The following is a 27,761-nucleotide window of genomic DNA, read 5'->3' as shown; positions in this document are numbered from 1 at the left end:
CATTGCCCTTCTTTCACATGTACAGATTGAAAAAAAAAAAACAGGTTCAGTTGCTAGCTTGATTATCTGTTGGCTCAAAACTGGCTTTTATTGACACTTTTTATCTAAAGAGCTAAGGTCAGACGATGTTTTGTATGGGTCAGAATTATGCAAGCCTTACTCTGAGCATTACCTATCTTCTGTTGTCATCAGATTGACCATTTAATCATTAGAAACTTGTTAAGGAATGGACTTTTAAAGCAACTAGCCTGTGTGTGAAAGTGATTGTGTGGATTTGTACACCTCCACACTCATGTAGGCTGTGTGGTACGCCTCCTCAGTAACAATAGCCACTGGCCACTTTCAGAGAGAAGAATTAAGTGAGAAAAATGTGAAGTAGTATGTTTTACGACTGTGAATTTGAATCAACATTTCAAGTGGTGATCTTTGAACTTGAACTATTCCATTTTAGTTTGTATGAACTAAACTTTAAAATGTTTCTTGCAAAGTGTGAATTTGCCCAACACTGGACAAGTTTTTAATAATCTTTAAGAAACCATAAGGTTGGGCCTATTTCAAAGCCTCTTAAATATTTATCATATATTGTTGCAGTAATCAGAAAATATTGGTTTGTAATTTTATTAAAAATGGGCAAAAACCAAAACCAAAATAAAATCTTTCCTGATTGCCCCAAACCAGACTCAGTGAACAGGTTGCTAATGTTGCAAAAGAACATTAAAGGAGTAGTATGCCATTATTGTTTGTTACCTTAAGGAAACCAAGAGGAAAAAAATACTTTGATGTATTACATATTATATCTCCCACTTAACCCCATCAAAAGATATATATATATATATATATATATATATATATATATATATATATATATATATATATATATGTATGTGTGTGTGTGTGTGTGTATAAAGACAGAGAGAGAGACAAAGAGAGAGACAAATAGAGTGTATATAAATATATATATTTTTTCACATAACACACACACTGGCTCTTTAAAACACATAAGAGAACACCAGTACACACAATGCACTCTGTCACATACGCACCGAAATACAAAAACTGTGCACACATGGCATGCACATGTATAGTGGAGCAATGGCCGAAACAAGTGTGTGAACAACTGTAGATGAAAGAACATTCCTTCTCGGGAGACCACAAGAGGAAAAAGAAAGACAGAGACTTGTTTTATTTTTTTTCCTTCTTCACCCAGACAAGAAATACCCAGGCCTCGGCAGCAGCCTGAGTAAATAAAAGAACGGGCCTTACTTCCCTGTCTCTCGGGCCGGGGGCCTGTGCACGCCAGCACTCTCTGTGCTGCTGCCAAAGGGGATGCTGGGGCCTGAAAAACTACACCCTGCAGCTGAAGGGCTGTCTTTGTTGGTCTGCCAAGGCCTTCCTGAGCATCCTCCAGCCAACAGCCAGTCACGTCCTGGGAGGAAGACCTCCATCTTAAGGCCTGTCCCTCTCTGGGAGTTCTGTCTCTTCCCGTCCCTATTTCTTTTTTAAAGGTCTCCTATACGGAACAAAACAACTTCATTTGGAGTGCAGCTGTAGGGAATGGTTAAAAAATGTGCCATGGACGTATTTACTTGAGGGGGCAAAAAATAAAAGCTACAGGATATCAGAACTGCCTAAAATATACATAAAAATAAAACTTTGCCTGCAGTGATGCCAAAAATGTGGAGGATATCTGCAGGTATAAACAAATTAGTTATTTTCTAATTCTTGTACAGTAGAAGAAAGCAAAAAATCCCCTTTTTTACACACAGGTCTCAGTTTCCTCTAAACCAGTCTGAAGTACTCTTTGTGCTCCACTTCCTCTGTGTTCATTTATAGCACCTTCTCCCAGAGTAAATACTCCTGCTCAAATAAGATCCTTAACTCTGGGAAAAGGCAAGTTTTATTTTTTGGTACAAGGCAGTGAAGCCTTAAAAAAACCTCCAAGGGAAATTTTTATTCATGCATTTAAATTGTTTAGAAATTTGCCAGATATATAGCAGTTTATTTATTTATTTTTAAGAGAGGAAGCCATTAATTATCCCAATGACATTTCCCCCCAATTAGACTAATACATATGTTGGCACATATTGTCTGAAAGCTTAATGATAAATAAAACCTAAAAAAAACCCCAAAAATGTTGCTGATTTCAATGTAGCCACATACCACTCTGTAATAGCTTTGTTTACAGGAAAAAGAGCCTCGCTCTCCCAGTAACACGAAACAAAGAATAGTCAGAAAAAATATTCGCTGATATTATATGATATTAAATAAAATATTTCATTGTAATTCATATTATTCAAATCCAATAAAATCTGTCTGTGGAGACAAATGCACAATAGAATATTAAGTTTTTCAAAGATGGAATGAAGAAAAATTCTATCTAGAGCTAAAACTGAATAAGCAAAACAAGCAAACAATAACAACAAAAAAACTGAAATGAATTTGTATTGCTGCTAAACATATGGTTAGGTAATAACTTAAAAAAAGATATAGACTTTTTTACAGAACAATAATGAAAAAGAAAAAGTATGTATAAATTGCTTTGCAAGGGCATTATGTTTCTTTAATATTTTTTAACATTCACACCCAGGGCTTTGGTGCATTTTCAAACGCAATGGATTGTTTTTGATATTTTTTTTTTTACAATAAAAGACCACTAAAAAAATATAAAAAATAAAATCTACATTTACAGTAAACAACTAAATACAAGAAAAAAAAGTGTGTGCTTGTTGCAAATATTTTAAAATGTGAGACAAACTGATTAGATTTTTTTAGCAGATAAATTGAAATTAGACCCATCTGTCTCTATAATTTTGATAAAATGTTTTTTGTTTACTCTTATATCTTTCTGACACCTTTAAGGGTCTTTGTGTTGGGAAAACTCATTACTTTTTGTCTGGACCTTCTTCTCTGAGCTGCTGGAAGCAGACCACGACGGCTTATCAATATCTGACTGCAACATCTCTTTTATTCAAAGAGGCAAATTTATCCAAGTCCTGGACCTTATCTTATCAGAAAAGTGTTTTTGCTGCAAGTCATTTGCCACTTTTTTATAGCAAACTAGTTGTTTATGAGCTGTTTGTAAGCTTGGTCATACTTTCAGCCACCGAACCTCGTCTTCCCGTGTGTTGTAGCAGAGATCTGTACACCGCGCTTGTCATAAGAGATGTGTTTGTGTGAGTATGTTTGTGGCACATTGGGGATTGGGGATTCATTGAATAAACAAAAAGCTGACAACTTGTCTGATGTAACACTGTGACCCCCACTTCATATTCAGAGAGGGGATCTTTTTACAGTTACTGGGAAAAGTAGTGAGACCGTCCCAGGAGACAGTGCATGTGTCATCTCGACGCTTTTCCTGTTCTGATGCCCAAATAGGAGCGCGTGTCTGAACAACACGCCATCGTGTACTGCGACGATTGTGACACAATCATTTAAAGTCTAATAGCTAAGGTGGGGGAGAAAAACATTAAGATGTTTTACTCTGTTTGTGAAAGAAAAATGGATGGAGTTGTTTTTGGGGGGCGGGACTAATTCCAGTCAGATGAACAAATCATTCGTTTGATTTAGGACTGAGAGCTCATGAGCTACTGGAAGGGGCCCAGTTCTGAGCTTTACTCACAGTAGCCCTGCAACATCCTAGTTTAAGACATCAAATCCAGTCAAAATGAAACACTGATCATTCCCAGTAGCTGTAAACAAAAGTGCCAGTTGGCTAGATGTGGCTTTTTGCTCCATGCAGCTAACCACCAAGTAAATAACCAAGATGAGCTAGTTAAAGGAGCTACAATTTACCACCAAATTCCCAACCTCTGACATTATATTGTTTGTGTGTGTGTGCGTGAAGGTGTATGGTAGTGGTGTGAGGAGTTGTATACTCATATGTCTGTCTCTTTCTCCTTTTTTAGCAAACACAATATGTTTTTACACATCACTGAGAAATGTCAGGTCCCTCTCCCCCCGTGCTACAGATCAATCAAATCCACCATGCTACAGGATGGGGGGGNGGGGGGGGGGGGGGGGCATCAGGAGGATCGACGAACAAGGATACTGTCTTTTACTGGACACAATAAAACAAAACAAAACAAAACAAAAAACACAGGCTGAAATAAAGACCCGCTTCCCGCAGTTTCATCAGCAAGTTACTCTGACCTAACATCATGTGCATCCACTACACAACACGTTTCCACACAATAACTTCAAGGAGAATCGCTCACAGCTCCCAAACTGCAGTCAGCGGGGATATTTTCACGCAGGGGTCTGACAAAAAAACGAGAGGGCTGGAACATCAAGCGCGGTCCTGACTCTGTGGTGTGGGTGTCCATTTATTCTGGCCCTCGTGGCTCTGTCCCTCAACCGAGGGGAAGCGGCAAACTGTCAACTACTTTGTCCACATTACCCACGTCCCCCAGCTCAGACAGGAGCACTTGGTCATTGTCCCAGAAATCACAGAGCCCCAGTGGCAACCAGGGAAAGCTAGACAAATGGAAGGCCAGAGGAAGAAAAGTAGGGCGGCCAGTCATCCTTTACAGTAGCAGGCCATTTCTTTCTCTGTGATAGCTTGAATCAAATCACATTATCTTACAAACATGCATCCCTGCAATGTTTATCAGGGCTGACATGCTTGAATAAAAACTAAGTGCTATTTCTACTGAAAATCATTAATTTAGTTTCTTAAAATATTGCACTGTCTGAACTTTAAAACATTTTAGAGATGACTTTCGTCTGGAGAACATGTTTGGAGTCAATCTGATTCAGGATGGCCGCCACAGCAAAGCGATCTCAGCAAATACAAATATACCGGTAGCTATAAATCGGACAGTTTTACAGATAATCAGCCAAAAGTGTGGGATGGTAGCAGGTGAAAGCCATTTATAAAACATAGTGCTATATCAGTTCATATCAAATGATTTTGCGAGACTGCGCAAAATGTTATTTTTAAATTTGGACCAAAATGGCTACAACTGTGGCATAAATGATTTTGGGTGATATACATTCCTTCAAGGAATGCTGTGCCTTTAATTTCTACATTTCATATTCATTTGGTTTAAGCATGCAACAGAATGCATATCTTTAATTAATAAGTAAATATATTTTTAGTGGCATTAAAGACTAATTGAGCAATTAGATTATGGTGAGAAACATCTATTCACAGAACATTTAGCATTTTTTTGTGTGTTGTTGTTTGATCATGCATTTGTTCTGTTTTTCATTCAGAAAAACTAACACAGGGCGACTTGGTGCACACAAGGGTTAATGTGCTGTTTTTACATTTATCTAGAGAATAAAAAAATTACCAAGAGGGCAAGAAAATGAGACTTTAGAACACTATTGTTTGTTTAAAAAGGTGTATTTGTTGTCAGTTAGAGGCTATTATTCAGAGTGCTGTGGGTGGGCTTCCAATCAACAAACACTAATTGGAGAAGTTAAGGTAAGTAGCTGGTTTGGCATAAAATACAGTCTTTCAAACTCTTGTTAGTAGTGTTTGTTTCAAACAAAGCATCACTATGTGACACAATGAGAGGTTATTTTGGCTGGAAAAACACTGAAATTTTATGTAATTTTGATGTTTAGAAATGTAAAGTTTTGATTGCTTTGCATTATGCTGTAGCAACTTGGCTGTGAATTTTCTTATAAATGCAGTTCTTCAGCAAAATGATCCGACCAGAATGAAGAATCCAGGTGGAACAGTTTGTTTGCAGGGTGGGGGTAGCAGCAGCCGAGACATCTTCTGTGCATACCGGGTGGCTAGTGTTGTGAAAAGGAAGGGCAGTTGACCACTTCAGGTGGACTTCTGCACAAACAGGAAAGAGGCAGTTCCTCTGGTCTTGGCCAGACCAGCATCCACAGTGAGCCTCCCAGGGGGAAGAGAGGAGGAGGACAATCTGTCCCCCAGCATGCCTCTTCGCCGCCTGCCTCACTGCAATAGCTAGGGAGTGCTGGGCCAGGCAGGACTGGTCTGGGCTGGGCTTCAATAAGCAGGGGTGCCTTAGCATGTGTGTGTGTGTGAGTGTGTGTTGTTCCCTCAACACTGCGGCAGACCAGGCGGAGGACCCAGTGGACAGTCAGCTAGCCAGTCAGCTACTGTGAGGGATGCTGCAGGACTGCACGGTGCTGCTGCTGCTGTGTGTTTTCACATGAGAGTTTACTTAGATGCTCTTTTATGTTTCCCCACACACTTAGTTACCTCAGGAAATGTGATTTATGTGGTCAGCTTAGTAAAAAAAAAATGTGCATACAGAAATGTGCTGAGTTCCTATAGTATAGTTGCTTCATTAAAATAGGGTCTGCTCTGCAAGTTTCAAGAATCTCTATCTATTACTTAAAACCCAACAAAAAGGCTGAGCAAATTTGAAAAATGGGGCCTAATTTTTTTTTTTAAATCAAACTACTCCAGAATGACCCATAATGCTTGGACTAGACTTAGCTCAGATCAGAAAGCCATGACCCTGCTTCTTGACCTGCGACCTTTTCTTTCTCTGATTAATACACTGTGGCTTTATTTGATATCTCCTCAATACCATTTCAGCTTGTCAGTGGTAAAACAACTGGAAACAGCCCAGAAGGGAGAAGAAAACATGCATAGCGGAGAGGGGAGCAGGAGGGGAAGAAAAACAAGCATCAACTCAAGCAAGACGATGTATTTTCATGCATCCCTGTCTTAAATGTCAAGAATTTTTAACCCTCAGTGACTGCAGTGCTGACACCTCTCCAAGGTTCAACAGAAACCGCATTCATTAATAATTAGCTTAGCTGAGAGGACAGAGTGAGAGCGAGACTGAGAGAGCGCACGCTAGACAACCAAAATTTAAACTTCTGTCCTTTTCTGAGGGAATCAAATTTCACTACAAGTTTTTTTTTTTTTTTTTTCCTTTTCATTCTTCTTCGTTTCTTGTTTTCCCGGCATGTTGGCCAGAATCCCGAAGGCGGCCCACGAACGAGCAATGCAGACGTCGCATCAGCCTTACAGCTCCCTCCCGTCCTTAATCATGGCTCTAATACCCTCCAGATGAATAAACATCTTCATCCCTTCTGCGTTTTAAAGCCAGAAGGCTCCTCCACTCTCGAATCCAAGGCAGGGAGACAGAAAGAGAGAAAGAAATGAAGAGCTGAAGAAGGAGCACAGGAAAAGGATGACAGATGGAAGGGTGGATCAATGTCGAAATGAACCAACAGCAAAGTAACAAAGCTATGGCAAGATTTTCTGGTCCTTCCCATAATTCGTCTGATCTATTTCCCCCTTGACACAATTATCACAGTTGTTCTAATTATTTTCCCTCTTAAACAGATTCCTAATGACAGACTGTGTTTTCTTATGATCGTGTTTGCGAAGTGAAGGTTTTGAGAGCTGTTGTGCAACCTTGTCGCCTCAGACTGTGTCCACAGACTTGCACAGGAAGGGGGAAGGGGGCGGAGAGGGAGGAGGCGAGGGGGTTGTCTCTGGAGAATGGGCCAGGCCCCAGACCAGCACTTCTTTGGCCCAGTAACTGTGCCAGAATACTCATGACATGTGTGTACAGTATGTGAGCGCAAATGGCGGACAGATTTAGGGGTTTGCTTTGTTTCCTCTCGCATTGTTTTCCGCTGGTAACCAGGCAGCTCATAATCATCGTATCATATTAGTGAAAGGATAATAAAAGCAAACACTGGTATAAGAAAACAAACAGTCAGAGCCCTCATCAAATAAGAGCACTTTGCTGATCCCCTGATTGTCATCTTCATTTGCAGAACAGGGATTAAATATAAAGCTTGAATACAACTGGACAAATGACTACAGGGCATTTTACTTATTCATCCATCACTTCACAATGATTTATTTCTGTTTATCTATTTATCTGCTGGCAGAAAAAAAGTTTTCTCTAGAACTGTTCTGTTAGACATTTGCATACTGATGAATTTAGTGGCAAACTTTCAGGGTTTCTATAAAAAAAATCCCTTAAAGAGATTATAGAAGTTCATATTTTCTATGAATACCCTCTTTTCATGCCAACACCTCAACACATACTTTTCTCCTGCTTTACATAGGCCCGGCACATCTTGGCTTCAGAACCATTTACTTAGCTACACGCCACCACCTGGGAGGCTATTTATGGCTCTCTCAGGAGAGGACCTTGGTATGACTGCCAAACAAAACCTTCATATGAATTATCAACAATTTAATACAAGAAAAACTTGAGGAAAGAACTCAGATGCTCTGTATGACTTTGTATTTGATTTTGGCATTAAAAACAATATTAAGTGAATAAATCAAAAGTAAGAGCTGAGTTGTAGGTTCTAATAAAACAAAGGAAAAGACTACAGTATATTAAATCTTTAAGGTTTTTTTTCCTTTTTGTGCACGCAAACGTTTTGTTCTCATGCCTTAGAATATTGTATGTGGCGATCTGAATGTACAGCTTACTGTAATGAACTCATTTCAAGGACCATCATTCAGGAGAGTGAATGTAATAGTCCCCTAATATCAGTTATCACCGACAGGAACATCCATATCAGCTAATTACTTTTCATGGGGCCGTTGTAGATGAGAGGACACCAGCCGTTATCGGTATATAAAAGGAGAAGACATTACTTTCTTTACTATTAGAGTGCTCCAGCTATTGTTGCAGTCACTAATATAGAAAACGGCACACAGAGAGACGGTAATAAACCCCGTGTCACTCATCTGGTGGCTATTTTAAATTTCAAGAGAATATTATCAATAGGGTGACCTTTAATTAAAGTTGGCATGCAAATAAGATGACAAGTCAAGACAAAAGTGAGAAAAAGAGATGCTTTGAGTTCACCTTTGGACGGCACATAAAGTATACTGTAGAGTGCTTCACCCACCAGGACCAGTTATTAGAAAGGCAGTAGGTAAAAGCTTTAATTTCTACCCTCCATAGAATTCTTCTGTTTGTGATTGTCATCTGGTTGTTTAGTGTTTAAGAAAGGAGATGGAGCAGAACACCATGTTGTTGTTGTTCTTTTGGCTGCTACCTTCTGCAGGGGTCACCAGCAGTACACCCTACAAAATGAAATGTTAGAATGACCTAAAATTGTTACGTCCAATAGTTCCACTAAACTTAGTTCTTTAAATATAAATAAAAATTTGATAATTTATTACTCAGATTTTCTCATTTCTCGTTTGATATAAATCACCCCTAACAATCCTCAGAAGGGTGGGGAATGAGATTAATCTGTCTGTGAATTTAGCTCGCAGAAACAAAGCATCCCTCAAAGCTTGGAACTCCACACACTCCAGTTTTGAATTGACAAAGCTCCCCGTATGGGATGTGATATGTCTTCTACTTCAAAACAAAAGTCCAGTTGCTTTGTTTTTTAACTTTTATGATTTGCCGTGTTGTGGATAAGTGAGAATCTACTCCAGCATGGAGCAACATAGCTGAAAATCTGTTCAAAAATAGCCTCTCCTTACCTCGGTAAAACGAAAAGCAACTTGGGACACTCTTTATGGTCATTTTAGTACGTTTTCAGCAAAGTGGAAAGTTAGATTTAACTTGCAGTATTTACTAAATCTCATATTATTGTCTTAGTACAAAAATCTGATTAGTTTTACTTTTAAAAATGAACAAAAAACATTAAATTCAACACAAAACAAATGTGCAATTCACACCCAAATTTCATGTATTTGCATCCATAGTGCAACATATATGCATACAGTTAAGAGAAATTAAAGGCACTGGCAACCAATACAATGTATCTCTTCACATCATCAAAGATATATAAGCAGCCAAAATTGATACGATGCGATTCAGTTCACTCTTCAAACACAATACAGTGCAGATCAATGTTAGTTTTGACATAATTGGATTTGATGTAATACAGTGCGCAAATGCTAAAGAATTACCATTGGCAGTTCAATTTGACTAATAATAATTAACCTAATAAAACATAAACTTTGACAAACATGCCATGTGTCATCATTTTAGTACACTTTCATAACACCTGGCTCACAATTAACCAAACCATGAGGCACAGGGCAATATTAAAAAACTGCCAGGCAGCAGATGTGCTTAACACCCTTTCAGTAATTCAGCAGTGAGCAACAAAATGCATGTTTGCACATTATGTACAATAAAAAAAAACAAGTTCACCTTTTAAATGGGCCTTTTATAATTGCTTACAGGTGAGAAAAAAATGTAAACTCTCTTTGAGGTTCCTGTTTTGTTCTTGTAGCTGTAGCTACCAAACAAATATTACCGATACGCAGCAGGATTGGTAGCAGAAGAAGAGTCATAGAGGAAGTATATTTTTCATATAACCACACAGTTTTCTTTATATTTTACTGTTTTAGAAACTTGTTAAAATAAATCTGCTTGCAGCATAAATTCAATGGATCAGAACTTATTAGTGGAAAGATGTAAAAAAAACCAAAAGATTCACCCTGATTCACCTTGATCTAGTGATCTACTGGAGTCGTGCTCACATGTGTTCTGGTATTTGTATCGGGTAATCTTTACACCCTCTCATCCTACGGCTTTTACTTTGAGAGACTTGAGAATTGTCACCTTAATGCTATCCTGAACTCTGTGTAAGAAGACTCAATCGCAGGAGCACAAGCTTTGATGAGAAAGCACACCTCTTTGTTACTGAATAGTTTATAGGATTACATCTGCATTCAAAAATGTATATCTTTGGTCTGCTGGGATGAATGATGACATTCTTGTTGAATTTTCAACTAAAAAAACACAACATTTTTTTTTGGCGGGGTGGGGGAAACAAGAAAAGCACATATCATACACGACTGAATTTGTACATGTCACTTTAATAAGAAGTCTTGATTAGGATTCGGCAGACATGCTTTGCTAGGCTTCAGATAACCTTTATCCTATAGGGCTTAATTAATGTCAGCCAGTCTGCTCTGCCTTTCAGAAGGAAACGACTTATTCTTCTGCCCTTATGAAGCCCAAATCCCTCTGTTTCACTGCTGAGGCCGGCTGCCTTGTTTATCCCAACTACAGGTACTGCACCCTATTAAGGCCAGCACTTGTTACAGGGAAAAGGTTGAATTATTTACCAACAGTAGAGGGGAAGGAGGACAGAGGGAATAAGAAGAGGCTTTCATACATGGATGATATTTTTATATTGTTTTGTGGAGGTTAAGAACATAGCAAATTTAATTATTCATCAATATTTCATACAGGTGCTGATTATAATAAAAAAAAGGTATTTTGGATGTTGGAAAGTAGAAAACATCAATACAGACACACAAGTAATTTGCCCCTAAAATATTATCCTTCAAATCTCTAATGGAAAATACCTCACACTTCGTGCTTTAATGGTAGGTAGAGTTTTATCCGTCTGGTCATGCGTAAATAGATGAATGTTTTTTTGTTAAATAGATACCAAGGGTGCTTATGCTCAGTTTTCACCCAGGGCAAACTGTCTGCATTCTATCTGCATCTCAGCCTCTGTGCACAATACAACAAAACACACAGAAAACAAAAGGGAGCACAGAGGGGGGAGAGCGAACAGACAGACCAAACAATAAACTCAACCACAAGAGACAGAGTTTAACTTTGTGTGTATGTGTGCGTGAATCAGACAGGGAGACAGAAAGCAAGAGGAGGACGAGGGAGATGAAGACAAATGCAGAAGGGGAGAGAGACAGAGGGCGGCAGAGAAGAAGAAAGACAGAGGGAGAAATCAAATTTGCAAGAACATAACAAAAAGCTGTATCTTCGACAAAAGAGAACACACAAGGGTATTTGTCTAGCTGTCTGCACCAGCAGGATCCTCTGAAAGTTTATTAAACTAGAACCCTTCAAGAGGAGGCAGAGAGTAGTAAACTATACTTCTGGGGAGGGAAAGAGAGAGGGAATGAGGAGAGGGGAGAGTTGAAAAAAAAATAATAAAACCTAGCTTTTCAGCCTCTGTCTCTCAGAAATTCTTTTATTTCAGCCATGCATTAAGTAACCTCCCCACTGAGTTCTGCTCCCCTTCCTGGTGTGGATAAAGCCGTCCCTCGGGGGAGCCGCTGGTAATTTCCAGCTTCGCCAGAAACTCAGGTATTAGAAAAGACCGCTCGGGGACCTGCCACAATATACCTTCACAATTTCAGGCGCTCTGAAAAAGAGGGAGCCCTTCCCTCCCAGCCTATACCCCCACACTCCCTGTAAACCCCCTTGAGGGTCCCCAGTTCAAATTTCTGAAGTGCATACAACGGGTGTATGTGTGGAGGAGGAGAGAGGGTGGTGGGGGGGGGGGCCCGTGGGACTGAGCACCAGCAATAGAAAATCCACTGCATAGAGGAGAAAAAAGCATTTCCTCTCTGGTCTGGCAGGAGTGCCTTTTTTCCCCTGGCTCCCACCAGAGGCTTTTTACAAAACATGTGTTGCTGACATGTTGACAGATTGCTCAGTGAAGTGTTAGGCGCATGCACACGGCTGGCCATTTAGGGGGACATGGCTTCCTACCCAACATCCTCTACCTGAGGCACCATGTTTTATACATCATCCCCCAAAGAAAAAAAGGAAACAATAAAAGGTAAGGGAGTTGCATCTTTTGTGAGGGTAGCAGAATATCATAAAGCAGAGCGAAGCCGCGTATAATGCTGCCTTAGCTAAACTGCGGTGATGGGGAGGAGCAACGGAAATGAGATGAAGAAGGAGGGGGTTCAGACAGGATATACAGAGATAAAGCGTGGAGTAAGAAAAAAAGCGCTTGAGGATTGAAGACTGATATGCTTATGTACACCTAGTGAGGTTGTCAAACCAATAAAAAAGAAAATCACAAGACCGCCTCTGTGTCTTCCTGTGCTGAAGCCACCAATAGCAGGTGGGAGGATGAAATCTGATCAAAGGCCAGCATCCAGATCCAACTTCTGCTCCTATCAGTGTATCGACAGCACACGTCTTAATCGCCCTGCGGCTCAAAAAGTGCTGCCGTGGCAACAGGATGGAAATGGGGATCATAATGTATTCATGGTGCTAGCGACCTGGGGGCTGCAGAGCACGGTCTCTGGGGACTGCACTTTACCCAGAGCCAGACGTGTCTGGGCAAAATCACTCCACACAAGACAGCAGCAGAATACTGAGGAGCCATGACAGAATAGAGGAAGGGCAAAAAAAGAAAGAGAAAGCGAAGAGAGCAGTTGAAGATGATCATAAAAACTCGTGATAGAGAAGATTTTGGGACAGTAGTTGTAAACAACGAATGATCAGCACTGTTCATGACAGTGTAGTGCAGCAGTTTTAAACTAGTAGATGTCTTCTTGACAAAGAAACAGCTCACAGTCTTTGTTCAGATTACGTTGCTACTTTATTCTAGACCATTGCTAATTTTTTTCCTTTTTGTTTCTCCTTTAAACCATTTTTTGGCCACAAATTTAGAATGATACAGTTCTCTTAGGAATGGAAAACCCAAAAACTTTAAGCAATTATGGGCTAAATTCCACAGTTTTGGTCAGACAACTGTGTCAAGACAAAAGTAAAGATTCAACTCTAGTATTAAACTGAAACTTTACCGCACAGAAAATCAAAGATCTGAGGCCTGAGGAGGAAAAAAAGAACTGAATGTGATTGTTGGAAAGGGGCTTGCTGGGATGAGTGACTCTACCTTGAAGAGCTTGATGCTGCTTGACCAGGTGGGTGATTGGCTGGGAAATAAATTGCAGAGGAAATTGGTCGGGATTATCAGGGCCACAAAGAGACATGGCCCTTTGGACACAGGCGAGGATGGATAAATGGACAGATGAGTAAATGAACAGAGGGATAGAAAGAAGAAAGATTGATCGCCAGACAGAAGAATGGTTCAGGTGAATTGAGTCCAGATCCAAACCAAAAGCCTTAACTGACTGCGATACCCTCTTTTGAAAAGTAAATGCTTGTATTAGAGATATAGCTTGCTTTTTCCCTGGCTGAATGTGATGCACTAATGATCTCCCTCTCTGCAAGCACACACATATGAACATACACTAAGACGTGCACGTTCACAGTCTACTATACACCTGCAAAAATGCTCACATGTGCAAACAAACAAACAAACAAACACTAAACTATAGCCTGACCTGCTTTCCCTCAACAGGAGGGCAGCTACAACAGGCATCATGCCAGGTAAACATCCTCAAGCCTTGTGCACTCACTGCAGAGGGTAAAACTCAATGCTGGAAACACAAGGAATAGTCAACTATGCTTAGGACTGGGAAAAAACATTCTTAGAATACACATTTCTCCCGCTGCATTTAGAGGGAAGAAACACAACTTTTGCTGCATTTTGTATCAAGGTTTCTTTTGTAATAGAAAAGTCATAATGCCTCCCCCTAGAGGAGATAATTCAAATACATTAAGTCTTCCAAAATGAGTGGATTCACCTGCAGACTGCAGTGTGTCCTTCTGTACTAACTATCCTCCACACGTAGCACACCCTCAGGCATCCAACCTAGGGCCACAGACAACTCCCCGCTCTGTCTTTCCTCCTTCCCTTTAGCTGACAGGTTTTTCGACTGCTAAGCTCCAACACGGACCTCTGTGTTTGTGATGACTGTGCAGCGTAATCAAGGCAGAGTGAAAAAGGAAGAGGGAATGATGAAGGAGAGTGAGAGAAGGAGTATGAGCAAAGAAGAAGTGGTAGAAAGAAACAAGGACATCAACAACATGTTCTCACAGAGAGATGACCCCTGGCCATCCTGAGGCATCTGGTTTATCTGGCTGTCTGGGTAAGCCCCGCACACACCTAATGACTCCAGACCGGTCCATGTCCCATAGGTTTTTTTTTATCCTGGATTACGGATGGGGAATGACAATGGGCTGGTAAACTACTGAGCAGCATGTCTAAGAGCTCATATCAGACAAGGAGTTCTCTGTGATGAGAAGGGTGAGTTGAGAACAAAGTTCAAAGTTACTGAGAAGTTACAACATTAATTTCTGATTTAAATCATTCAACATGGTTAATAGACATTTTCATAATTTTTACATTACAAGTTTAAAACACCAGCAACATTACTGGTGTTGTTTTTCTTATTTATATGCATCATAAACAGTAAAAAATGAAGGCCAAGTATATCTATAACTGAATTGTGCATAGTAATAGGGGCCAACATGGAGATGTAGTTTGGACTCTGACCTCACTTTTTCCCTTCATGTTGCTTGGCACAGATCTCAGTCTTCTGCGGTAGAGATTAGTAATCATCTGGGGTCTTCATATTGATGGCCAAGCTCAGCTTGTTTGCATATTTGCAGGCCTCAGAGCCCAGTCGCCTGAGGTGAGAAGCAAATTACATTTCATCTTACCCCCACGCACACATCTTTATCACACGCTTTCGATTTCTATCCCCTCGTTTTCTCCTCTTTTTTTCCCCCCCAACCTTGTTTCTCTTAACATGCTGATCAGTCAACTTGTGGTAAGCATCCTAGCCTGCCCTGGTTGCATCTGAGCAGCAGTCTCATTTGGATAACATCATCACAGTGTAATCTTGTTGGAGAGAGCAATCAGTTTACTTTGGAATTAGGTATTCCGTTGGCGGACCAAGAGAGAAGGAAGGCTCACAGGGTTTAAAGGATGCAAACGAAAGCATGCTCTCCAGAATACAGTCTTAAGCCTGATTGGGTGATAACAACCCACACAAGCTCCATGTGAGAGTAATGAATGGCCAATGGGAGGCCTGAATAATAATGCAATTGGATTAAAATCCAATCACAAGATGGTTTTGTCTGTTGACTTTGTTTGTGGGGTATGTTCAACAAACCAAGTTCATGATGAGAAAGATGCATCAGGCTTTGACTGGGGGCAGATAATGTTCTAATATAAAGATTACCAATGTGTTTACTATGGCACAATTTCTCTTAGCTGTCAGTCAGTCAGTCATGACTGATGTTTTTGATCTGATTTTGGTATACATGCATTGCTTGCAGAATGAGCCTAACACCCAGATAAAGTGTTAGTCAAAATAGATTTTCTTAGCTGTGTTAAATTAGAGCCTTAGTTAGAGAATGGCTGCCACAGGTGGCAGGTTACTATTAAATCAAGGATTTTAATGTCCCAGTTTATCGCTGAGACATGCACCAAGCTGGCACACTCCGCCACTTTCACAGAATCCCTGCCACTCGTTGGGAGGCCATCTCTTTGGAGAGGCTTTCTGATCAAATCGATTGACTCCTCTAGTTTGATTGATCAGTCAGACAGGTTGAAGGTGGAATAGATTAGATGACCTTTACATTTTAAGTGTTGCTGTACACCCCACTGTTAACTGCTCTTAACATTAGGAGGACTTTTGAGCATTACCTGAGAGCACAGCTTTGCTGTCAAATCATTTCATTCTGTACCAATACATGCTTTTCCCTTTGGCAAAGCACAACCCAGCTGGTGGCCTTGGTGACCTTAAACGACACCCATCCTGCCCATAAAACTAAATTTATGAACCTGACTTTCAGTCTGAAAATGGCAATTAGCACTAAAGAACAAGATGTGTTTCTTTACATCATGTCTTTTCTTCTGAGTGGCTGACTGTAACTCCTTTCCTCAAGTATAGGCCTGACTGTTCCACAGAGCCCCCATAGCTGCAGACCCCACCCATTCACTACCCCCTAGCCAACAAAAATAACCCCTGGGAGGGGTAAAGGATAGGGGGAAATGTTGAGTCGGCGATACCATAGACCCAAAGCTCCTAAACCACAGTGGCTATAGCAGGATGCCGTCACAGCTGGCTCTGCTTCTTCCTGTGGGTCCGCTCCACAGAGCTCAGCCTGCAGGGAGACATAAACCTGTCGGACTGGTCACTCTTTCCACCGCCCTCCATCTCCCTCCTTCCTTTCCTCCCATTACTGGTGAGTTTGGCAAAATCCATCTAAGGAAAAAGCCCTATGGGGATCAATGTGCAGTATATTTCCATTCAGACACAAGTAAAATCCTTCGAACTTTTTCATTAAGGCGTATTGATGAACATAATTCAAAAGCCTGTAAATGTTTCAGTTAGATGTCTGCAAAAGAAGTTGATAGATGAACTTTTCTTCATCCAAACCTACATTATATTCTTTTAACTACTGTTGATTTGATTTGTATCCTAATTCCCAAATTGTTACATTTAAAGACTTGAACAGAATCACTTGGAGTTGCCTTTCAACGTATGGGGTACTTCTGAAACAGAAGTCCCCAAATGTTTGAAATAGATGCAATAAGATCAGATTGTGTTCATTTCATATGCAGTGTACTCTCTCTGGTAGTGATGTAACTGCTGTGGGATGCATCAATCTGGTAACCAAGAAAATGGAGAAGAAGCTTTCAACAAAAGGAAGAAGTGTAGTATTTAATGTGTGGTTAACACACTAAGTAGTTTTTTTATTAAAGCATAAACTATAATTTTCCAAAAGTAACCAAGTTGTTTTTTTATGCCAAACTATAACCAATTAGCATAAAACAAAAAGAATGTCATTTTAAGTACAATAATGAGACTTAACCTCAAGACTCTTTTTAGGAAAACCTACAGTTTATTCTTGCATTATGAGTCCAGTCTCTAAATATGGACTTTGATGGCAATTAAGAGTTATCAACCTGTAAGACTCAGCCATAGTTCAGTGCCAAATTTATTGAAAAGTGTCAGTAAAGAAGTCAGGAGTGCGATTGGCTTTTGTAGATTATGATAGGTAAACACAAAGTCTTTTGTCATGTTATATGCGAAAAAAAAGTATTATACAGAAACCAAGTGTTTATTTATCTCACCCTTTTGATACAACATAATAAAAAGACAAGCGTTAGTTAACACAACATTTTATCAGGAGAAATTGGAATGACTTGAGCTGGTATATAAAAAAATAACAAATGCATTTTTTTAATAATAAATTTTCAAAAGTAAGAATTCTAAACATTACCAAGATGAACTATACATTCAGAGAAAAGAGACAAAATAACCTAAATATCTAAAAAAGAATTGGTTAGAAACACTGAACCTGAAATAATCATTAATTTTTTTTTTAAATACATTTTTTTCTTTTCTTTGTGTCTTTGTCTGCATCAGCTTCATCATTATTCTGGTGAGCAATCCCATGTTTGAAATAGAAAAAAAAAGAAAAATCATTTGAATTCTGGGGACCCAGAGGAGAGAGAAAACCCAGAGGTAAGATCCAAGCTCGCTCTCCATGTCCTTCCGCTAGCTGCCTACCTGGTAAACATCTCCGCAAGCTTTTTGCTTTCAAAATTTCAAAAACACGCCAACTGCCTGGTACTTTAGACTGGTCAGAGAAGTAAGAATTGAGATCTTTCTTTTTTTTTTTTTTTGTTTTACTTTTTTCCACTCTGTCTTCTGAGCCACCACACATAACCTGTCTGGCATTAATGATGCTGTTAATAAAATGCGGCTGGTTCATGGGTGGATTTGCCTGGCAGGCTTGGTGCCTGTCCTTCTAAGAGATAAGCCCACTGTTGGCCTTATCTACCTCCCACAGCCCCACCCAGCAGTGCCGAGCAGTGGACACACAACCAGTCAACTCATCACTGGCTAATTACTACCTCTGACTGCCTCACAAAGCAGGCCTGGACTCACATTGCTGCTGCTAAGATTGTCTTTCTCCTACCTTGACTGCACCCATTGCTTTTTCTTCCCCTTTATTTATAAGTTCCTGTCTCAGCGCACTTCACTTGTCTCTCCTGGCTACTTTTGGCTACTTCTAAATTTTATCAACCTTAACAGTGAGAATTTTTGTGGAATGCAGACCTTTCAGCTAGGATTTCAAGGAAAATGTTGCTACAGCCTCATTGTGGGTGGCCAGGTAAATCTTCCATGTTGTATGCATCTTGGAGTAGACTAATTTCATTTATGTTACGGTTTCTCAGTTAGCTTAAGCCATTTGTGAACTGGAGTCCGTTCAATCTCATAGCTTCAGCTGTACAGCTGAAGTCACTTGTGCTACAGAGGGAGGGAGCGGTTTCTTTTATTCAATTGTTTTCCACTTCCACAAGCGTGTGCCAAGGGGGAGGAAAGCGCCGGCTTAACACGCTCTGCAATTCAACACGGCCAGACGCAGTCCTATTAAGATTTAATGTGCCATTCTTCTGCTTGTGCCGCTGAAAAAGACTTGCAGGCTGAGAAAGAGAGTGAACAAAGAGCAAGCAGAGCCAGGGCCAGGGAGAGATGAGGAGTGCATAAGAAACCGAGACAACCACTCCGTGGGCTGGCCATTGTCATACAGCTAGTCAGTACTTTAAATTGTATGCTAAATAGAAGGGGATAACAGTGTTTTCACCTACTGTGTGGAGTTCTGAGAGCGGGACATGACATTATCTCTTTTTGTCCACATCCCTGCTATTGTGGCTACCTACTTAAGAAAGAGGTCAACTGGATGAAATCCCAGCATGTCTCGAGTCTCTTAGGTGATGAATTATGTGTCATCTAAAATGCAAACTGCAAGCACGCAGGTGCTGCGAGGGAGCATGTGTGTGTGCGCTCGTTAATAAGTGTGTATGCATGTGTTTGCATGCCTAAGCACATGACTGATTAAACAAGCAAACACGTGAGGGACAGACACAGACTGTGTTAGATCGAGGGGGATGTGAATGTGAGGAAGAGTTGCAATGGCGGCTAATGTCATTTGTGCCTTAAAGACACAAGCACAAGCAGAAACTCCTCTCCTCTTATTATGATTGTTCCTCTGCAGAAAATGCAGCCCTTGTCTGACAAAGACCAATAAATACTTTATACAGTGCATAATGCGTGCTGTGTGAAGCACAGGGGAAAGAGAAAGAGGGCGTCCTCACGAGGGCATATGCTTTGAATTCCTAATGACACTCCTGTTAACGTAACTGGCACTGTTGCAAGAGGAAACATACAGGGAGGCAATGCCATGCAGTCAAACATCTACTTTAATATTACCTTTCTTTTCTTCTGCTTCTTTACCTCTTGGTATCTCCGTACCTATTTTTCTTTTCTCCCACAGTACCCCCCAAACCCAAACAGACACACACCCACACACACACACGCAGACACACACACACACACACACATGCACACAGGAAAGACTCAAGCCCAATTGTGAGAGCTCACTCTAGCATGAGGTCTCTTTTCAGTGGCTGCGTTTTGCCAGAAGTAGCTATTCTCCCCTGACCGCCTCTTCTCCTTTTCAAAGCCTTGTAATCAGTGTGCTGCTCTTTGTACCGGGATGTCGCAAGACACCCCGGCAAAAACACAGCAGAATTTCTGATGAACGACGGTGGCTCAGAGTTCGACTAATCAGGTCTTGCTCGTGTCGCTCTCCTCTTATGTTTGAGCCCTTTTGAAGCAAATAAAGTCAACGCACTTTGGCACATTCTTCATGACAGCCACAAAGCAGCTGCTGGATCAATACACAAAGTTAGCTGAGAAGGAAAAAAATAAATACAAGCAATAAAAACCTGCTGGAAACAGTTAGTATAAAACACGTACTGCCAGACTTGTTCAGAGCTGAGGCTATTAGTGAAAATTTCCATGTTGCTGACCAAATGACTTGATGTAAATTAATTCAAACACTTCAAACAAACATGTTGTTGCTGGGAATAGAAAGGGGGAGAGTGTTTTTTTTTTTTTTTTTTTTAAAGTCTGGTTCCCCGTTGCAAATAGAGACCTCATATTTGTCTAAATAATTCCAATCAAATTAGCTTCCTCTGCATTGTGCTGGGATATTATTGTTTCTCACCGAGTATTAGTGTTTCATTTGTATTTTTCTCATAAATCTGAAATGTTTTTTTTTATTGAAGCTGAGAGCATTCTGCAGTATCTGGAGGGATGCAGAAAAGGGAAATCTACATAATATAAATCCATATATGGCCCAGTTATCTGTCTCTCTTTTGCTGTTGCAACCCTCTCTGATTGATTCCTTTATCTGAGGGAAGCAGAAGACATGCTCTGTTTGCTCGAGCAGTGGCCGGCAGGAAAACAGAGAAAGACACTTATTAAAAAGGTCATCTCACAGAGGGTTAAAATAGCAGGGCACAGATCTCTCTGGGGGGAGCAGCCATGCCCCCTCCTCTAGTGAAGGACACAAGAAAAGGTGTTGCTCAAGGGAGCTGGACCCGTAATGAAAGAATAGCCACCAGGCTGACAAACCATGTGTGTGCACTATGAATTCAAATACCATCAGAGAAACAGAAATGAAGACGTGACAGGGTGAGACTGAGTGAAAATGCAATCTTTTGAAATAAAGTCTGAGTGAGAGGTGTTATTTTTATTTACAGTGTGGGCTAGCTTGTCAACATGGGGAAATGAGACCAGGACAAAAGTATTTCTTTGGTGAGTGGGTTCAGAGGCAGGTTGCCTTGCCTTCCACTGCAATTTAATATCTGGTAAATGAACATGTGTCGTGCCAATGGAGAACAAAAGTCAAACTTCAGATAGTGACTCTCTTTCTTTGTGAAGGATCTTAACAATACAAGGGAGTACAGACAATTCAGAGACAATGAGATAAAGCGTTTGCGAAATGTTTTTGGAAAGGCCTGTGAAATAGCTATGCCTCCAACCTCCTGTCTCCTCCCCAGGGCAGCCTAAAGCCCTGTCGGCAGGATGCTGATCCCCACACGGAAACCTGATCCGCAGCCATCCTGGAGCCGGAGGGATGGGGAGGGGGAGGGGGTGTCAGAGAAGAGCTCTCCCCCCACAAAGCCCCTTCACTTCTGCCCCAGAGTTAAAGGGGTGCTCTGGGGGAACATTCTTCAAGCCCTGCCCCAGCCAGCCTCCACTCTCAACTCTCTAGAGGAGCATTCTTCCAGCCCTGCCCTAGCCTTCACTGGAATCTCCTGGGGAGCATTCCTGAAGCCCTGCCCCAACCCAAGACGGGCTCCCTGGGGACGCATTCCTGCAGCACTTTCTCTCTGTTTCCCTCTCCCCATCTCCCTCCTTCTCCCTTGCTCCCTTTCTCAGGCTTTCGCCTTCCTCCGCAGTCCAGCATTAGTGCGATCAATAGCACCGATCGCATCGGGGACACTAGGCAATCCATACCCATGCGCTCCCTTAGCGCACTGCAGTGGTCACAGCTTAAGTGCATAGAAAGGTGTTATACCTCTGCTAGATGCGGGGAGACAATGGCCAGCATTGATCGAGTTGGCATGTAACATCTTTCTCTTCCTTTCTGTCCATTGGGCGTGGTCGATGAGCAATTCAAATGTGTTCACACTTTATTTACTTTGCTTTGTTTCACTGCTGTTGATGATCTCTTTTTTTATTGTCGCATAAGGGAGACGTTTAATGAAAACCAGAAAAACACATGCGAGGTAGTATGGCGATGTCTGGTTTCTAGAGTTGCACTATAGGCTTATGTGCTATTAGCTGAGAAGAAAAAAAGAGACGATTTCCTTCAGCGAGCAAAGCAAATCTCCAATATGTGGATTGGTTCCAGTCAAGCTTTGCAATTTGTTTACCCAAAATAAAACATTTGAAATTGTAAAAAATGCAGAGTTTAGCAGGTGCTGGTGGTTGATTAGAAAATGGTTCTAATAAAGCATCCATCTGCGAGTAGAGACTTGATGTAAGGCTGATTAATCGGTCATGGATGTCTACATAATGCCACATAGGAAATCTCCTTCGATATTCCAGAGAATACACAAACATGAGCAAACACCCACACGCACATACACACACATGCGCACACACATTCAAAGTACTTAGTATGCCATCTAGAAGTTTCTTTTCTCCCACTGTGTTTGAATGCTAATAGAGTGTTTCTGCACAATCACAATACCCTAATGGCAATTAGATTCTTTTGTTTAGTTTCCACAGGGGCTCTTATCCAAACTGTGTTTTTTTTCCATCATTGAGCAATTAAGAGTTATTTGTCCGTTAGATTGACATTTATAAAAGATGGGCTTTGTTGTAGAAAAAAGTGGCAAAGTCAGTCACTTAAATGTTGCAGAACATAAAAGACCCTTTTTCCCTAAATCAGTTACAAAAGTTTTAAATTCTTATTACTATTAAACTCTGTACTAAAGGTAGTATCTCACTGGGCTGTGACTGTTAGCAAATAGTTGTCAGCATTCAGAAAGGAGTCTCCAAAATGTCTTGAAGCGTTTGCGATAGTTCTCAATTTTCTTGCCCAAGTCACAAAGACTGGCAGCCTTGTTGCTTGAATATTAAACATAAATGCTTTTGTTAAGTAAATGTAATGCAAAGTTTTTAGTTTTAAATTTCCCACTTTTGTCAACTGTCATTTTTTTGTGACACCAGAGAATCATTTGAATGTGAACAAGCAAAGTAACTTCATGCAAAGTCACACACATGCATGTGTTTCTGCTCGAATTAACATCAATGGTAGGATGACACAAGGCATAAACATACATACCGGGAACCAACACACAAACACAAGACTTGAGACTCTTAAAATTGATGGAAAATCTTTGTAAAACTCATGGGATGTCTAACCCATAATTTGTGGTTGGGTTGTGAAATGTGAAATCAAACTGTATGTGTAAACAAAGCAAAACTAAACTAGCCTCCCCTTGAACATATTTTAAATGTTCTTTCAGTGATCAAAGTTAGCTTTTGTGATGCATCAAACATCAAATCATTACATCGTTGCTCATGTTCCGATCACAGACAGAGCTGGAAAATGTGCGTCAGATGGCCTTTCTCAATATGGGCCCATCAGGACTTGTAAAGGAGGACAGCAAGTCCAGGAGAAGCACATGGAAACCTTCAGTTCACATCATTAGTTCTGTCTGCCACCTTGTCAGGGTATTTATAGTCCTATTCATCCATCAACAGGTCAATGACACAGTCTGCCAATGGCATCCTTCTCTTTCAGTCCCATAAGGTATCACTACTGCAGTGTGCTAGCACTGGGACAGGCTGAGGGACTTTCCTGGAGACACAATTTGTTTCCAGCTTGTGGTCTGGTTGCTGTTTGACCAAGTCAATGCATGCTACTAACCCATATTGTTGCATTGCTTTGTATTAAATGCTACATTACAACAGGCAGGGGTATGGAACTGACACTATAAATACACAAACTAAGGGCAGCCCAGGCCTGTTTGTATGTTATGCCATACAATGTACGAGGCATTTAAATAATACGTTACATGTGTGAGGCCTGTGTGGTTGGATATCTACCAAAAACAGTGGTAGTCTGGTGTTGTGCTCCCCTTGGTGTAGTGTACTAACACACAAAGTGTGGCATATTCTCTGTTGAAGGCACAGAGTGAGAGTGGGAGTGGGAGAAGAGCTGAGTGGCAGAGTGGAAGGGAGGCTCGGTGGGCTGAACGTTGTTTACCTGTCAGCTGGCATTGATTAATCTTGTGTTCGGTGAGATCGCTCAGCGACTCGAACACCTGCCGGCAGCTGTCGCAGCTGTGCAGCGCAGGCTCCTCGTCCTCCTCCTCTCCCTCCTCTCCTTCCTCTGGAGAGAGCAGCCTCTTCCTCAGATGCCCGGCCTCACCATCCTCCGCCACCCTCTCGAGGGCGCACTCTGGATCTGTGGAGCCACAGGAAATGACAGCACCACATAGTCAGAGGGGTGGCCCGCGATGTGAGGTACTACAGCTTCCTCTGGGTGACAATAAAGTGGATTTCTAGACTCTGGATTTAATAAAAACAATAATAAAAGCTGTAATAAAAATGCAGGTTCAATTTGGACCTCTGTAACTCAACCACTTGTGCCATAACAGAAGTGTTGGGCAGGTGAGGTGCGACAAATACAGGCAGAAAAGGTGGCACAATGCTCACAAACACACATCTGACACACACACCTTTGTTATTAGAAATGGTTTTACGTTGTGTTTGCCCTGCTTCACCCAAGCAAAACTTCAGTATATGAAACTAGACTGATGGGAATATGTGTAGTTAATAAATCTGGGATTGCAGTTTTGGCTGGACCAAAGAAATATGAAATTCCACCAGCGAGCTGAATTGCATCAATCAGCATCTATCAAAGGAGACAGGCCTTGCCAGAAGTGTGGATGTGCAGAGTGCAGCCCAGTAAAACACAAAAACTGAGATTGTTATGCGTTACACTTTCGTCACAACACACTTCCTTAAATTATTCAGCCTCGCTCGCAGGCAGCCGCGGGTCGTGCACATCAATATTCTTCAATCCATCTGCAGTTTTGTCTCTTGTTGGCTTTGTGCCGCAGCAATGCCAGGGGTGAGCCTCTGACTACCCCGAGCCAGGACTAGTAACCATCTTTTCAAATTACCAACCTAATCTGAGCTTCTTCTTGAATTGCTAAATTATCCATACTGAAAATAAAATCTTGCATGGTTCACTCGCAGCATAATTTCATTTAAAAGTGCGGAAAAATGAAGGCAGCCTAGTAAGGTATCTTATAACTAAGGCAGCATGGCCTGTAGCCCTTTTTCTCCCCTTCCTGCTGTGATGACTACTCTTGACAATAAGACTGATTAATAGGCCGTACTTACAATCAAACAATCTTGTCAACCAGGTTATGTTTTGTGGGGAGAGAAGAGCCTTTACCAGCAGCCATTTTAAGCCCCACTGATGCAAGTGTTCCTCAGCTTGTCTGGAAACTCTGGAGGGAAACATTAGGCAAAAAGCTGCTTTTTTTCCTTCTTTTTTTTTCGTCTAGCAAACCGTTAACAGTACCTGAGGGCAAAGAGTGTGTGGCACTCATGTGTGCAGGTGTGGGTGTACATGTATTGGGTGCAGCAGCCATTTTAAGACCTTCTGTAGGGGTTCTCGTATATTGTGAAATTCCTCGAGGAAATGCGTTCCAGAACTCATCAAGGCCACCCAGGATCCCCCCCCCCCACACACACACACACACACTTGCGCCAAGTATTGATGTAACATCACACCCTCCATTGTCCTTCCCTCTTGGCGACTGAGGCTCTCGGAACATGCCCTCTAAAAATATCAGCACCGTGGTCCCAGGTGGGACCATGCAGAACAGAACAGAAGGTGTTTCAAGAAAATGAAAATCCCAACCCAATCCTCACAGATGCAGGCCTTTCTTGCTCCTGGGGAAACACTTCTGACTGAGGCCAAAAGCCACACAATATAGGCTTATGATTCATCCACACATGCAGACGCTGAATTCACAATATGAACTGAAAAGTGAACACTTCATATTTATTTTCTTACAGAGCAGCCTGTAGAGAAGGTTAAGACTTTGATTTTTTTCCTTTTTTTCAAAAGATCCTCATGAATCATTCATTTTGTTAATATTACAGCTCAGTTTAATCAGGAAAAAAACATTTGATGGCTACATTTAAAGGTTTTATGTTTTATCTGTGATAAAGATACAAATCTGGATGCAAAATTAAGATTATTTTCTTTTATATTAAGCTGATTCTTTAATATAATGTCAAAGCTATTAAATGTAAAATAAAAAAGAAAGAATTTAAAAGAACTAGGTAAATCACATGAGCATTACACCCAAAGATGTGTGAGTTTGTGACCCCCGCCCTTTTCTTGTTTTCTCTTGTTTTAGGTGACAAGTTTCAGCTGCGACTTATGGTGAAGCTGGGCCAGAGTGCTAGACCAAGCAGAGTGACCTCCGGTGCACCACTGTGAAGAGGCGATGGAAGTGCAAACTCCAGCATGTAAGGATCGGGTGGTGGGTTGGTTAGGAAACTGAGAGCTGATGGTGTGTATGCGTGTGATGGGAGGGGTGAGGGTGGCGGGTTACGGGGCAAGGTCACGTTCAACCCAGGGATTAAAGAGTCACATCAATACTGAGGTTCCTGTGCCTCTGGGCCTCATACAGTAATCCATCAGATCAGGACATCCTCTTCTACCAGTCTCTACAGGCTGGACAGCCGATCAATACCGGCATGCTTGGAAAGGCTGCCTGTCACATGTGGATTTCTGGGGGAAGATGTGCAACATATTGGGAATTTTTATTCTTAATTTTGATCATCAACACTGCTGCAAGAGTCAAAAGAGAGGACGTACTAATCTCCCCGTATTCGGATAAAACCAACTCGAAAAAGCTGCGACTAAGAAATAATTCATGTGAGGGCGGAGTGTTGGGCTAACGGGAGGATAATGAAGATTTTACCAAAAGATTTCTGTAGATGAATATCCAATCTTATTGAACTGAAGGTGCATTAATACTGGAATCATAAAATGTGGGGATCTGAATAGTTATTGGCATCTTTAAAGCCATGTAATATCGTATTGAGTCCAAATCCATCAATCATACATACACTTGTGGTGCCTGGTGACATTTATCATGCCACAACTTTCATCTGGAGACTTGAGGTGTCTACTGGACCCCCCACTCTTATACTATTGAATATTTCTGCTCTTAAATATTTATAACCCTTTTAATTGATATTCTCCTTTCTGCTTCATTAGCCCCACCAGGGATCTGTGGTCTCTAGCAGGGAAGCCCCACACTCATCCCCCCATTGTCTGGCCCACACACTGAGACAGGTGGAGACACTGACCATGGGGAGAGAGGGAGGGCATGAACCCACCAGAAATGAAGGAAATAAATATGAAGCAATAAGGCGAGACAAAGCTGCAAAAGCCTGAACTCCAAAGAAGCTAAGTCTTAACTAACCTTAAAGGGGTAGTCTGATCATTTTTTTAAGTGACGTTCTGTCAAATAGTTATGAATAGTTTGTACTTTATCAGTTGTGATATCAGTCATAGAGCATAAAGTGTGGAGAAAAAGGCAGACGTCTTCGTCCAGGCAGGGCTAATGGGCTGAGGGTTATGTTCTTACTTGCCTGTAGACAACAGCGTGTCGGGCTCAATCAGGCTGAACTTTGATGGAGCTTTTTCTTTGTGCAATGAAAGCACTTGGTGTCAAAAATATCATTACCAGCGCACCAATCTTTTTTCCTCGTTTCCCCTCCATCGTTTTCAAGAGATCCTAATCTTATGATGCCCCCCACCCCCCCCCCCCCC

At 41.2% G+C, this 27,761-nt stretch overlaps 1 protein-coding gene and 1 long non-coding RNA gene across 11 annotated transcripts in view; one reads left to right on the top strand and one right to left on the bottom strand.

Moving 5' to 3' along the window:
* znf521 (zinc finger protein 521) overlaps positions 1-27,761 on the bottom strand; it is a 93,284-nt gene that overhangs the window by 52,400 nt on the left and 13,123 nt on the right. For 6 of the 10 annotated variants that reach the window (XM_017422457.3, XM_037981774.1, XM_037981777.1 and 3 more), the window contains one exon: positions 24,159-24,359. The exons of the other annotated variants lie outside the window; for them this stretch is intronic. In XM_017422457.3, the coding sequence (XP_017277946.2) occupies positions 24,159-24,359 (201 nt within the window). The remainder of the gene's footprint in view (positions 1-24,158; positions 24,360-27,761) is intronic. 10 annotated transcript variants of the gene reach the window in all.
* Positions 16,651-27,761, top strand: part of LOC108239635 — a 19,632-nt gene continuing 8,521 nt past the window's right edge. Inside the window, exons 1-3 of the long non-coding RNA XR_001808728.2 lie at positions 16,651-16,760; positions 17,948-18,046; positions 26,335-26,446. This is a non-coding gene — a long non-coding RNA (uncharacterized LOC108239635). The remainder of the gene's footprint in view (positions 16,761-17,947; positions 18,047-26,334; positions 26,447-27,761) is intronic.

This window comes from Kryptolebias marmoratus, linkage group LG20 (assembly GCF_001649575.2).
Source record: "Kryptolebias marmoratus isolate JLee-2015 linkage group LG20, ASM164957v2, whole genome shotgun sequence".
Classification (NCBI taxonomy): Eukaryota; Metazoa; Chordata; class Actinopteri; order Cyprinodontiformes; family Rivulidae; genus Kryptolebias; species Kryptolebias marmoratus.
Note: the sequence above shows the minus strand (reverse complement) of the source record. Positions and strands in the feature narration are given on the sequence as shown.